The sequence below is a fragment of the Argentina silus genome (genome assembly GCF_951799395.1).
Source record: "Argentina silus genome assembly, chromosome: 20".
Classification (NCBI taxonomy): domain Eukaryota; kingdom Metazoa; phylum Chordata; class Actinopteri; order Argentiniformes; family Argentinidae; genus Argentina; species Argentina silus.
The window spans coordinates 9,795,509-9,809,015 of record NC_139674.1 but is presented as its reverse complement, the minus strand read 5'-3'; the positions used below and the strand labels follow the sequence as shown (position 1 = coordinate 9,809,015).

Below are 13,507 nucleotides of genomic sequence, written 5' to 3'. Positions count from 1 at the left end.
GATCATTTCACACTTGATACGTTTCCTTATGTTGCCTTTCTCCGGGGATTTCAAAGTGTGTGTGTGTGTGTGTGTGTGTGTGTGTGTGTGTGTGTGTGTGTGTGTGTGTGTGTGTGTGTGTGTGTGTGTGTGTGTGTGTGTGTGTGTGTGTGTGTGTGTGTGTGTGTGTGTGTGTTGCCCTCCACTTTAATGTATTTTTGTAAACAACAGCACAAATGGGTACAATTGCCTCTGCCCCCGACACAGACAATCAAAGCAGAAATATTTTGTTTCTACTTACCTCCCAAAAAGCTAATTCATTTCACAGCAACTTGTGTGGCCTGTGGCTCTGAAGAAAAAAACAACAAAGTTTCCAATTAATAATTTTCAGTCAAAGTCTCACAAGATATTTGTATTTTTTCTTATACTATTTCAGATGCATACTCTTTCAGCCTACAACAGAGACATTGTGCTCTGGCTTAGGCCCACAGGTTAGCGTTAGCCTAGGGCTATCCCTTAGCCTAGGGCCTAAATGGGCCAAAGGGGTCATCACTGGGGCTGACAGCTATATATAGTCATCCTCCGGCTGTACCAGCCTCCAGACTCTTTTACACCCTACTGTGAACCCCCCCCCATCCTTCTCATTAAAAATTCATGTTCAGCATTCACCGACATTATTCAGCCATTAATATTGCATAGGGCCTTTAAACGGCTTTGTTCAGAGGCGTTATGGCGGGCCGCTGAGTTTTATGCAGGTCTGTCAGAATCCATTTTGCTAGCGAGTGGCAGGCATGAAGACGCAGGGGCCTGGCTGGCTGGCTGGCGCAGTGACAGGTGTGTGAGCAGAGGCACTACAGAGGGAGTGGTCTGGGTTTGGGAGATGGAGATGGGGGTTTGTTTTGGGGAATTATGCTGTTGAAAGTTGACACAGTGGTTGTTTTGATATTTGGTTTTAATGGAGGTGAAAATGGTGTCTGTTTTGCAAATAAGACTGGGTACTATGTTGACCTTTGCTGTAGTGACCATTATGCTAAATCTCTTGAATCCATTTCTGAATTGTCAGTTTTTTTTTATTTTTATTATTGTTTTCCAAGACTCTCCAAAAGTAAAACACTTTCCAAGTAGTTCCTTCCAAGGTTGTGTCCTAAAAGCAGTGTTTTGTGTTTGGGTGCGTCTCTTGTGTTGAGAAGAGGAGCACACACTCCTCTCTGCAGTGATGATAGCTCAATACCCCTCTTTTATGCTCTCTCTCTCCACTCCACTGAGCCATCCAAAGCTGTGTGGGCCAATGGCCAATCTTCCACTTCTTTTACCAAAGATTATACTCTCTGTGTTGGATGCGGGGGCAAGACTCCACTTATTCCCCAGAAAGATGACATTCTTTCCTCTTGCACATGTATTACACACACACACACACACACACACGCACGCACGGCCACATGCACGCCCGCACGCCCACACCATTCTCTCTTGCCAATCTTCCACACAGCAAATGAAAAATGTGTCCAATATCCCCAAGACGGGCAATAATGATCAAAAAGCAATAGAGGTGAGTCTGATAGATAGCGTCCAGTTGCCGATAGTCTTGCTTGGGTTTGCACTACTGGATGGAGGTGGGAGATCGAAACTTGAAAGAGGGTTTTGCTTGCCTTTACTTTTTCAGGATCAAGCCCCCCCCTACCCAACCCCCCCCCCACCCCCCGGTATTACTTCTCATTGTCGCGGTCTGGACTTTTCATCCATTGTCCGAGTTTCCCTCATTTGGCTCGTGCTAATGGTCGGGTTTTAGCTGCGGTAGCTGCAACCCTAGCTCCTTGGGTTTGGTGCATTAGCAGTGGCAGCGAGGAGTCTTGTGCAACTGGTGGAGGGAAGGGGCCATGAAGATGATCTCATAGTACGGTGGGCACACAGCCATACAGAGATGTGTCTGTCTGTTTGTGTGTCTGTGCCTATTTGTGTGTGTGTGTGTGTGTGTGTGTGTGTGTACATGTACATGCCTGCCTGTGTGTGTGTGTGTGTGTGTGTGTGTGTGTGTGTGTGTGTGTGTGTGTGTGTGTGTGTGTGTGTGTGTGTGTGTGTGTGTGTGTGCCTGTGTCCGTGCCTGTGTGTGCGCGCGTGCCTGTGTCCGTGCCTGTGTGTGCCTGTGTGTGCGTGTGTGTGCATGTGTGTGTGTGCGTGCGTGCCTGTGTCCGTGTGTGTGTGTGTGTGTGTGTGTGTGTGTGTGTGTGCCTGTGTCCGGGCCTGTGTGTGAGTGCGTGCCTGTGTGTGTGTGTGTGTGTGCGCGTGGCTGTGTTTGTGAGTGTGTGTGTCTGTGCGTGTGTGCGTGCGCGCGCCTACCTGCCTGCGTGTGTGAGAGCCCCATGATGGATGGCCAGTGCTGACGTGTGCAGCTCAGTGGACTGTGAACTGGACATGGCTGGACTCTCTCTCTCTCTCTCTCTCTGCTTCACTTCCTCCAGCCCCAGGAACATGTCATGTCACCCCTTGTGCCCCAGCTGTCTGACATTCACACATGTCAACATGTCTTTTATATTACTAGTAAGGCCTTTATATGATCATTTCACCGAGAGCCTGTCAACAAATACACAATCTGTAGGGTCCCAGGGTTTGGTGGATAGTTCGATTGGTTATCAGTGGATTAGTTGGTGGAATTTGAATGCATTTTTCGTTTGACTGCTATACTATGTGGACCGTGTGTGTATTTAAACAGTGATCTGATTGCAAGTTGATAGCCTTCATCATTTTACGCCAAGCTGTTTGTGTTTCAGGATCTTTGCATGTTTTTATCTCCATGACGTGAGTTGTAGGTTTCTAAATAATTTATAACTGACAAAGTCAATATTGCAATTGCAACCTTCAACATCTCTGCTCTGGGAGTTCAGTTCAGCGATAGGGTTCTGTTATGTTCTTTCTTGATGTGTAACAGAGGAGTTGGGTTCTCACAGACGTTCCTTCACTTCACCACCAATCAAGGCAGCCTTGTAGCGGTGAGGGTGTTGCTAGGCAACTATAACTACCCAGTGACAGGGTTCAAACAGTCGCATCGTTCCATCTTCCTCCCTCACAATATCACTACGCTCTGATGTGTCAGTTTGTTGTCCTCATTTGGGGAAAAGTTGTCGTCTAAATTAGTCTTCAAACCTTGAGTGACTGTGAGACCAAACTCAAGTCTGACTTGTCTCTAATATGTTTGTCATATTAGAAATGAACAGGTTTTACTTTTAAGACTTCAATTTGGCTCCTTCTGAACCTTCACAGAAGCTGCTTCAAAGCCATTCTTAACATCTGACTCTGCAATGTCGCCCCCTGTCGTTTGTGTCTGCGTGTGTGTTCAGCCTGTGTGTTTATGTGTGTGTTTCCCCAGGCTGGAGCAGGAGAAGGCCCAGGCGCAGGTCTTTGCCCTGGCTGAGGCTGAGGCCCATGTGGGGGACGAGGTGTGCCGTATCCTGGAGATGGAGAGGGCCACGGCCCAGGACTCCCTGGAGCAAGCTGTCCTGAGGGAGAGAGTGACCGCCGAGGACGAGAGGCATCGTGCTCAGCTCTACGTGAGTCCCCAACCCCCTCTTACCCTCCTTACCCCTTCCACACAACCCCTTCTTACCGCCTCCAAACGTCTTTGCTTCTCGTCCCTGAAGGCAGAGGTCACTAGTCCTGGTCCTGGAGAGCTAGTGGATGTGCAAGGTTTTCCTCCAGCCCGCACACCTCTTACTCAACTACCTGACCAAGGTTGTGGTGATCAGGTGATTAGTGGATGCAGGTGCAGGGCTGGAACAAAAGCCTGCACAGCCACCCACAGCTCTCCATGACTAGAGTTGATTTCTCTCTCTTTGGGCGAACCTCAAGTCTTCTCTCCTCGTCTCCTTCTCATCAGGGATTGGAGGAGAAGGGCAGAGGTTCCTCCCCTCTGATCTTCTCCTCCAATCCCTTTTGATAAGGAGGCAAGGACAGTGGCCTTGTCCATACTGAGCTCCTCCTAGGCAGCACTATTCCCATAACCAAAGACTTAGAAGTACTATGGGCTTTCTCTGTAATCTTTGGTACCATGCTATGTTTTTTAATGTAGTACATAGCCCTACCATCATAAAAACCTCTTATAGAGTTAATTGAAGTTCGCCAACTTTAGCTCACTCTTCCTTTAGCGTTCTCCATGGGGATCTGCAGATAATATTCACATTTTCTCCGGACCGCAGGGCTGTGCCTTTCTTGAACACTACAACTATAGGGTAGAAATGGCTTCCTCCTTGGAGACATTGAAACAGTTGAATGTCAGTGCAAAAAAGAGACTCAGAAAACTGGACCTTTCTGTAAATGTCAAAGGGGCGGACATAGTATGTGTTGCACTGTTATTAGAACAGTTTTGTAGGAGGAAGTAGTTTGTATATTGTTGTATCTTGGAAATGAAATGTACAGGATTTGCAGTTCTGCATGGTAATTACCGTAAAGTTCACTCTTCCCTTTCCCATTTGCTGATCGTGCGCATGTACCGCACTCACACGCGCGCCACACACACACACAGTGTTTCCAACGTAACCGACAGGTCACGGCTGGACCAGTGACAAATGTCAAGGGTGTGAGACTATGAGCATAGCCCTGAGCAGAAATCCATAGAGCTGTCTGGACTGTGTGATCCTACAAACACACACACACACACACACACACACACACACACACACACACATTACCCCTCTGACCCTGCTCACGTATCAGCCAGCAGTCGCTGTGACTCCGAGACCCCTGGAATAAGCTGTCACCACGGCGACAAAGGACAGAGAGCTCAGGAGTGCAGGGGGTCTATGGTATTAAACACTGTCACACACACACACACACACACACAAACACAAGGCATGGGTGCTGTCAGGGTATTTTTAACCATCTTGTTTTGATGATTATTGTGGCGTTGTATCACCATAATTGCCTCTGACTATCATATTTGGTTATAATAAACAAATTCATCAAACATTTCCACAGTGCCCTTCTGTATCTCACTGCCCTTTTTTATCCTGTCCTACTTGAGAAAGCACACCCTCATTTCAGCAGGGTACTGTATGACTTTGTGTGTAAATTGCCCTTGTAAACACAAGGCAGGACGAGCATCGCCCCCATCACCTCGACAGCCTGCAGATTATTGCAGAAGGAGGTAAAGGAGCCCATTTTCTCCTGGAGAATAGGTTCTGTTTACACACCTATGTTATTGATTATATAGCTCATTTCACACACTCATCGCCGTAATAGAAAAATGAATCATTTTGGGGGCCGGACAACAGAGAGAGACTGTGATTCTATGCCGCGGGACGAGTGTATCAGGGATCCCTCACTTGGAACGCCCATCACATCGAAAGAAAAATTTGGAGAGGGAGGAGGGGGGGGGGGGAGGGGAGGGGGGGAGGAGGCGCCGATATATGCCTTCAGCTTCTGTGAAGAAAGCTGTTCTGGTCTTTGTTGTCTGTAATTAGATTTGTGGGTTTTTTTAGGAGGTAGAGAGGGAGGGAAAGTAAGGAAGGAAGGGTAGGGAGGGGGTAGGGAGGGAGGGAAGGGGATGTAGAGTCTTCAGGTACCAGGCAAGGTAGCTTATCAAGCGAGCGTGGTTCAAACCCAACCACCTGAGTAATTGTACTGTACGTGGCAGAGAGAGTAGGGAAGACTACGCTCAAGCCATGGCTTTGTGATCAGTAGTCCAGAGACACAGTGGTCAACAATGGTCAACAGTGGTCAACAGTGGTCAGAGAATCCACGTAGCCGATAGGCGAAGTCCATCTAACACTATCTGGATGCTGTTGAATGATGGAAGGAGGAACTACCACAGTGGTCCCTTACTCATCACTCCAGAAAGTGTTGTTTGCTTGACCACCAGCCGTGCTTGTAGGTCTGTCAAGGTTGAGTGAGTTGAAATGTTCTACATGTTTCTACATAGACCACAACTGTTTTACATGTGTGATAACTGAGTTTTTTTCCCCCGTCTACTCAGTGCTTTGTGCAGAATCTACAGTGTGTGTTTAATTCTGCCAAATTAGCAGTACCATTAGGGACTGGTAGGCAAGATTAACAACTGGTTCACAGTTTTGAGAAGCAGATGGGTGCAGATCACTAGAATACGTCTTCAAAGTGATGAGAGAGAGAGTGTGTGTGTGTGTGTGCAAGTGCGCGTGCGGGTGTGTGAGAGAGAGCACTTCAGTGCCGACATTCATTTTATATCTGATGTGGCGATTAAAACCCTGTTCCCTGCCCCAAGGCTAACCCAGGGCCATTGCCAGGCTTTAACATGCCTCCAAAGAGACCAAAAGCAGGGTGTGAAAAGAGTAGGTTGCGCATGCAAATTTAGTGTTCATATACTCTCACACACACACACACACACACACACACTCACTCTCTCAGCCCCTTTGCAAAGAGCAAGAGAGGGGAGTCTCTTCTGTGGGAGGGAGTGTGGAGTGTGTGTGATGATTTCTCTCTGTTTGAGAATTCCTTTAGAGTGCTCTGGTTTAATAGAAACCGAGGGGTTATCACCAGGTCCATGCCGCTCTCTTACTCATGTAATTGTCAAGGCTGTCAGTCCCTTTCATAAACCCGCTGTTCTTTTCAACTGGAAATGGACTTTTTCCTCTAAAAGACAGCGGTCGCCCACACTCCTCCACTATTGTAATTTCTCTCCGTTAGCTCTGGGACGGCAGTGTTCTCATCGCTGCCGAGACTGTTTCTGATCCATCTTTGAGGAAAGCAGCGCTTTTATTTTTTTTTTGTCTGGGCAAAAATAAAAGGGGGAGAGTTTCATTACAGAACTTGTTCAGTGTGACTTGCCTCAAGATGGATATTCCAGAATAGTATATAGCCATGTAGACTTTCTTGATAATGAGGTTGGAACATTTGCACACGCCGCACGTGAAAGGATTTGAAGTGTCTCCCCCGTACGGCATGCCACCTACATGAATCCACAAACATGGATTCATCACTGAAGTCATTCTGCGTTGCGTCATAACCAAATAACATGTTTTGTAATTGGAATGTGAAATGTGTTTAGATTGGCTGGAATAAGTCAATAGGTATTTTCAAACCGGGGCCCGTGGGATCTGCATGGCTGCTGGACTAAGCACCAAGCCACATACCAAGTAGATGGACCCTGCACAGATGGTTTGTGAAACATTTTGTCCTACAGGACCAAGCCCCACTCTTAATAACCCACTCCTGCATTTATCCTGCATATATATAAATGGCCTTAGGCCATTCATCAGCCCAGTATAGATGTTAATGGGGTTGGTATGTGCATGTAGAACCAGCATGTTACATTCAGCTACGGTGTATGATCCTGTGCCTCATTTATTATGGCTCTCTGTGTCTAACTGTGAGGCCATTAAAGCCAGGGAGATTGTTTGGTTCTTACAAGCCTGTCCATGGATCTACAGTAGTATTATAATGAATGCGTTTTCAATGGTAAAGAAACACGTTTTTATTGAGCTTTGGAATATATGGAATACCACTCACTGTGCTCTCGCTTGCACATAACCAGAGAATGGCGCCACTGAAACGTACACGATATCATGGAGACATGTTAATGGAAACTGGTTGTGTAGGACTGATTGGAATGCTAGGTAGGAAAGGAGAGGAGTGGAGGAGATGGTTGAGGAGAGGAATGGAGAGGAGGGAAGAGGAACAGGAGGAGAGGAATGGAGCGGAGGGAAGAGGAACAGGAGGAGAGGAATGGAGCGGAGGGAAGAGAAACAGGAGGAGAGGAATGGAGCGGAGGGAAGAGAAACAGGAGGAGAGGAATGGAGCGGAGGGAAGAGGAACAGGAGGAGAGGAATGGAGCGGAGGGAAGAGAAACAGGAGGAGAGGAATGGAGAGGAGGGAAGAGGAACAGGAGGAGAGGAATGGAGCGGAGGGAAGAGAAACAGGAGGAGAGGAATGGAGCGGAGGGAAGAGAAACAGGAGGAGAGGAAGCGGACAAAGAGGACTAGGAGCAGGCGCTGTTAGCTCAGCTCCACTGCGGTTGCGGTCGCTAGGCTCGTTGTTGTGCTGTTTTCTCCTGCTTGCTCCAGATCCAGCGAGGTATTGATTGGTCTTCTCATCAGGATGCAGGTCACGTCGAGGCAGCAGGTTCCTGCACAACAACCCTGTACATCACACACAATGGAGGAGGTTTAGTGAGGGCTAATGCCTCCCCATGCACTGTTGTACACATACCGCGACAGCATTAGCCACACCAATTACACAGTCCTTCTCGGAGAATTGCCCTGATGGCCATTTGAAGCTGAGAGGAAACACAATACTGCCATATTACACAGATTCAGTAGTATGTTGGTTACTTTTAGTCATACTTGAAATAGAACTGAAAATGAGGATTTGTGGTGATTACATTCCTCAAAGCATGTTCTGTTTCTGTATGTGTGCATTCTGTATCATAAGCCATGGTACCTCTTCATGGTCTAGTATTGTTACACTGTGGATTATACAAGCTTGAGGATCTAGCTTATCATTGAAACCCCAATACCTGTATTTAGGCTGTAATCCAATTATTGCTTTCTAATCTCGCTAACATTCTGGAATGCCCCCTCCCCCCACCCGCTGTGCCATTGTATTTCCCCCTAAGGTGTAGCCCATACCGCCAGTCACGGCAACCCTCACTGGCTACAGTGGTAATTGGAACTTCACAGCGCTGGGCTGTGGCATTGTTTAGTTTTCTCTCACAACAAGATGGCTCCTGTGGTTCCTCTAGCTCAGGAACATGTTCCATGTGAAAGCTCACATGTGTCCTGTCACTCAGGGGGCTTGTGTGAGTGCCGCAAACATGGGAGGGGTTGATTATAGCAAAACACCTGGAAAACCAACCAGACTCCAACCCAATGGAGGGGTTGATTTATAGCAAAACACCAAGAATAGCAACCAGACTCCAACCCAATGGAGGGGTTGAAAGAATGTGTGTGTGTGTGTGTGTGTGTGTATGTGTTGTAGTATAGTGTTGTGTCATTGTTGAAAAGAAGACTATATATGCATCATAACAATATGCATCATAAGAAAAGAGTACAAAGTAGCTCAACGGAGAGTCCATTATTTATTGTATCTCTTCAAGCCATTTTGGTGATGAGATGTTCTGATTTGGTTGGGAGCAGGGATGTTAGGCTTGAATATGATTGTTTAATTGATGGCATTGCATTGTCAACATCGCCTTGTCAATGGGTGAAGTAGTGGGCTCATTAACACACAAATTAACCCGTAATTATCTAACCATGTCAATTAGCATGAACATGTGTAAATGCCCTTGGAGGTGAGAAGCTTTAGGCAAACCAGCCTGTGTGATCACGTTCTGTATGCTGAGCAAGAACAGAAGAGAAAAGGACGTTGATGTATGACACATAAAACAAACAGGTCTCAGTGAAGGCCTGATACTCCCATTCACAACCCCTCCGTCCATCCGTGCATGCTTTAATGAAGTCATAGACTTTGCCATCCTTTTTTTGCTTTTCAACAATGCTCGCCCTCCAGAACCAAACTCTCCCAGAACAGCCAATCAATCACGAGCCACATCATTTCATCCAGACACGGGGCCCCAACCCTGAGGCAGACATTTCAATCAAACCCAGAGTCATCAATCTTCAGAGCTCTAACAGTGGCCGGCCGGCCGGCACTCACTTTTGTCCAACGGGCAGGGTTACTTTGTGATTTGTCGGAAAGACTGAGTCCTTCACAAAAGCTTCTTAAAATATGTGTTTAAGAAGGCGTAAAATGGGCGTCGATTTCTCACCTCCTGTAAGAAGCAGTTGAGTAAGTAGCACGTGCTGCTTCTCTGTTTCTCAGCCAGTACTGCTTTGCCTAAATGTGACAGTGAAGAAACGCAAATGGTTGTTCATTTGCAGACAGGTGACTTTGAAGGCCTCTCCGAAAACATTGTGTTACGGAGCATGTGGATGTTTTTCAAACCAACTCCAATGAGTTTGAATCCAATTATAAATGACATTGTTGTTTAGCATCGCAGCTTAGCTTAGAGTAGATCAAGATACTGTTGCTATCATGATATCATTGATATTGTTGTTATCAGTTTATCTTGTTATGCAGTGAGATGATTGCTCTCTGTGGTAGTATAGTATTGTTCCCAGGCTCTAATGTGATTTTGCATTCAGTCAGCATGCCCTTTCTCCTCTCTCACTGGAGGTGTTAATGTGATGTTTCTCCTCATGTCCACCCTCTCAGCGCCACAGGAAAATTGCACTGTACCTACGCAGCTCCTTAAAGTGTTTTCATTTGATGCTTGGCTGGCCTGGAAATTACTTCTGTTAAGCTTCAATTTTAAGAGAACCCCAACATACACACACAAACATACACACACACACACACACACACACACACACACACACACACACACACACACCCCTTCTTTTGGAAAAGTGCCGTCTACAGCAAATGTCCCTCCTTTTGCAAAATCTGTGTACTTCAAATGCTGTTGCACTTTAGATACAGCCGACTGGGCCGTACTGATAATGGCCTACAATTTAATTTCCCAGGTATTAAAGAAGACCTGCTGGATTTTGAATTGGACGGGCTTGGAGGTGGGATTTGAAAAACAGCATCCTTTTTCCCTCATTTTTTTTTATTTTCATCAGGGGAGCAAGGGAAATATAAATTAATTCACCTCATGTCTTTAGTTTTGAATGAGATAAATAAGAAATAAACAAATATTGAGCCCTATATGGCTTTAAAACGTGCGTTTGCATCTGCTCTGCTTGCATCCAACAGAACATATTTATCTTCCCAAAACATCCACGGTTGTCGTGTTCTTGTCAGGTTGGGTGAGGAGCTTCTGGATGTGGGTAAAGCTGCCAGTCATGTTAGCGCCAGTGTCCTTCAGATCTCTGTTAGTGTGTTCTCCTCTCCCCCCCCTCGGCCGCGGGGGTGCTGCTCTCTCCGCTCACCTGATTCTACTTTTCTGTTGAATCCTGGTGGGTGTTTGGTATGAATGCCGAAGAGCAAAGTAAGGCGTGCGTGCGTGCTTGCGTGTGTGCGTGCGTGTGTTCGTGCGTGTGTGCGTAGTTATACGTGTGTGTGTGTGTGTGTGTGTGTTGCGCATATACATTTAAACAAGCCTATATGCATTACAGGGGAGGCTGGTGGAGGTAGAAATTGAAGGACGGGCTCATTGTAATGCTTGTAATGGCATAAGGAATGGTATCAAATTGATACACATGTTTGATACCGTTCCTCATTCCATTCCACGCGTTACAATGAGCCCATCCTCCGATTTCTACCTCCACCAACCTCCCCCGTCATCCTCCAATTTCTACCGACACCAGCCTCCTCTGATGCATTAGCGTTATTACAGCTGACTACCAGGTAACACTACGGATGCCTTATGTGAATGTCTCCAGCTAGCCATTACTCACTAGCTACCCGCTCCTCCCCTGGTCCAAACTGTGATGCCCACACGTGGAGCCAGTGTTTGGGCAGACAGAGGTCGGGCCTAATTGGCAGGGCCTAATTGGCAGGGCCTGTGGTTGGCACAGGCAGCGGGTCCTCACCCTGGCCGCTAATTGGCACGGCTGGCTGCCAGCGCCAGGGCTGAGTTACGGCCCGCTTCGATTGATGGATGGATGCAGGTGTCAGGAAAGCTGCTTTCTGACAGAGAGATTCTAAAGTCAGTTTACAGCTTCAAAACAGCGGGGGGTTTTTAAGGGGATGTTGGAAGTGATTTTTGAAGCGTAGTTAAGAAGTTTAAATATAACCCAAGGGAGAAAAATCATGCACCCATGTTCAAATCAGGTTTTGAACATGGGTGCAGTTTGGCGTAGGTCTGTAATGATTTTTTATACCTGCATTTTTGTTATACTTTTAATAGTCTTAATATGAGTTTGTGACTGGCATTAACTGCAGCACATTCGAATGAAGTGAAAGTGAAATAGTGCACTCCTTTCCTGGAGATTCTCATGCTACCTATTCGGGGAGAGGAAGAGCTCTTGACAACAAGCTTTTATTTTTCCTGCAACCTATCCTACTCAGATAACTGGCGTTCCACATATCAGCATTCCAACTGATCTTCTTTCTCTCCCAAAACCTTCACTTTTACTCCATTTCAATACTGTCGGTTGCTGTCAGTTAGTGACTAGCCTACCCCCTCGTGACAGAGCAACAACCGTATGTTTGTTAGCGATGAGTGCGAGCAACAAAACCCCAAACCGCCATCTCCAAATGAAAACAATTATTATTGAAGTCTCAGCACGACAGAGCTGCGTGAGTAAACGGCTCTGATAATTGCTGGCAGCTCAACGAGGCAACTCTCTCTCTCTCTCTCTCTCTCTCTCGTGCTGCCTCTTAATTGGCTAGATGTCGAAGCCCAAAGGTTAGGGAAGCAAGTGTGCGCTGGGAGTAGTCCAGAGGGAGCCGTTCCTGTTGCTTGGTGAACTCTGGCGAACCCCCGCCAAGCGATGGAGCTTCATGAACATTCTCTGGGTTTGTAAGTTGTTGTTGTTGTTGTTTGTTTCTCTCTATCTCTCTCCTTCATGACTCCCGGCAGAAAACGTCCTAATGAGATGAGATGCAAGTGAACAGTTGGCTTAGCTAATGGCGCTCGCGCGTTGAGTGTGTTTGAAGGAGAGAGTGTGATGTTGACGGGGCAGGGATATGAATAGAAGCATATGGAGAAGGAGAGGGAGAGGAGGTCTATTGAAGTGGTCAGTCGGTTGGAGGTGACCCTGAACTAGCTCAGGTGGGCTTGATGTTGACAGTTGCCAAGGACAACCAAATGACCACCCCCCCCCAACCTCATCAGGCTTAGCAGACCCCCCTGGTGGAGGGGATACATACTGTATGCATTAACACACACACACACACACACAGACACAGACAGACTGAGGTCAGACATATGGAGCTGGTACCGTCAGAGCCAGTGTGAGGTCCAATGTCACCAGCACATCCTGAGGGCATTCTCTCTCTCTCTCTCTCTCTCTCTCTCTCTCTCTCTCAAAGCCATTCCCCTCCATTGTCTTCCCTTTCCTGCATCACATTGACCCTCTCTGAATTGTTTTCCCCGCCTCTCCTCCTTCTCCCTCAGCCTCTCTCTGTCTCTGTTGTTCCTAGTCCCATGGGGGAATCTCTCCTCTGATGGCAGTAAGGCCTTGTTCCTTTAGGTCATTCACTGTGTCCTCTACACTCAAGTCAAGGAGTTTACTCCCCCTTGCTCTCTCTCTCTCTCTCTCTTTGTCTCTCTCTCTCACGCTCTCTCTACCATTCTTTGTGTCCTATCCTCCCCTTACTCTTTGTCTAATAGTGTTTGTGGATGGGCTCCCCCAGCTGTGGTTGAGGTTGTTTTGTCCACACTTCAGGGTCTCTGTAATGAATAGCTAGTAGGGTCTCTTCAGAAGCAGCCTGGTGGTGAAAGTGACAGATGACTAGGGCTTCTCCAGAGGTTTTCTACCTAAGGGGGTGGGGGGAGGAGGGGGGGGGGGGGCAGGCCTGAGATAAAAGCAACTCAAATGCAGGATGATCAATCAATCAGTTTTACACTGCAGGCGCCCGATCAGCCAATTAATCAATCCCAGAGCTGACGAGCATC

General features: G+C 47.1%; 1 protein-coding gene across 1 annotated transcript in view; it reads left to right on the top strand.

Annotated features, from left to right (window-relative positions):
• The window catches only part of chchd3a (coiled-coil-helix-coiled-coil-helix domain containing 3a), a 55,537-nt gene that overhangs the window by 13,386 nt on the left and 28,644 nt on the right, over positions 1-13,507 (top strand). The window contains exon 5 of the mRNA XM_083692302.1: positions 3,344-3,524. Coding sequence (XP_083548428.1) covers positions 3,344-3,524 — 181 coding nt within the window. The remainder of the gene's footprint in view (positions 1-3,343; positions 3,525-13,507) is intronic.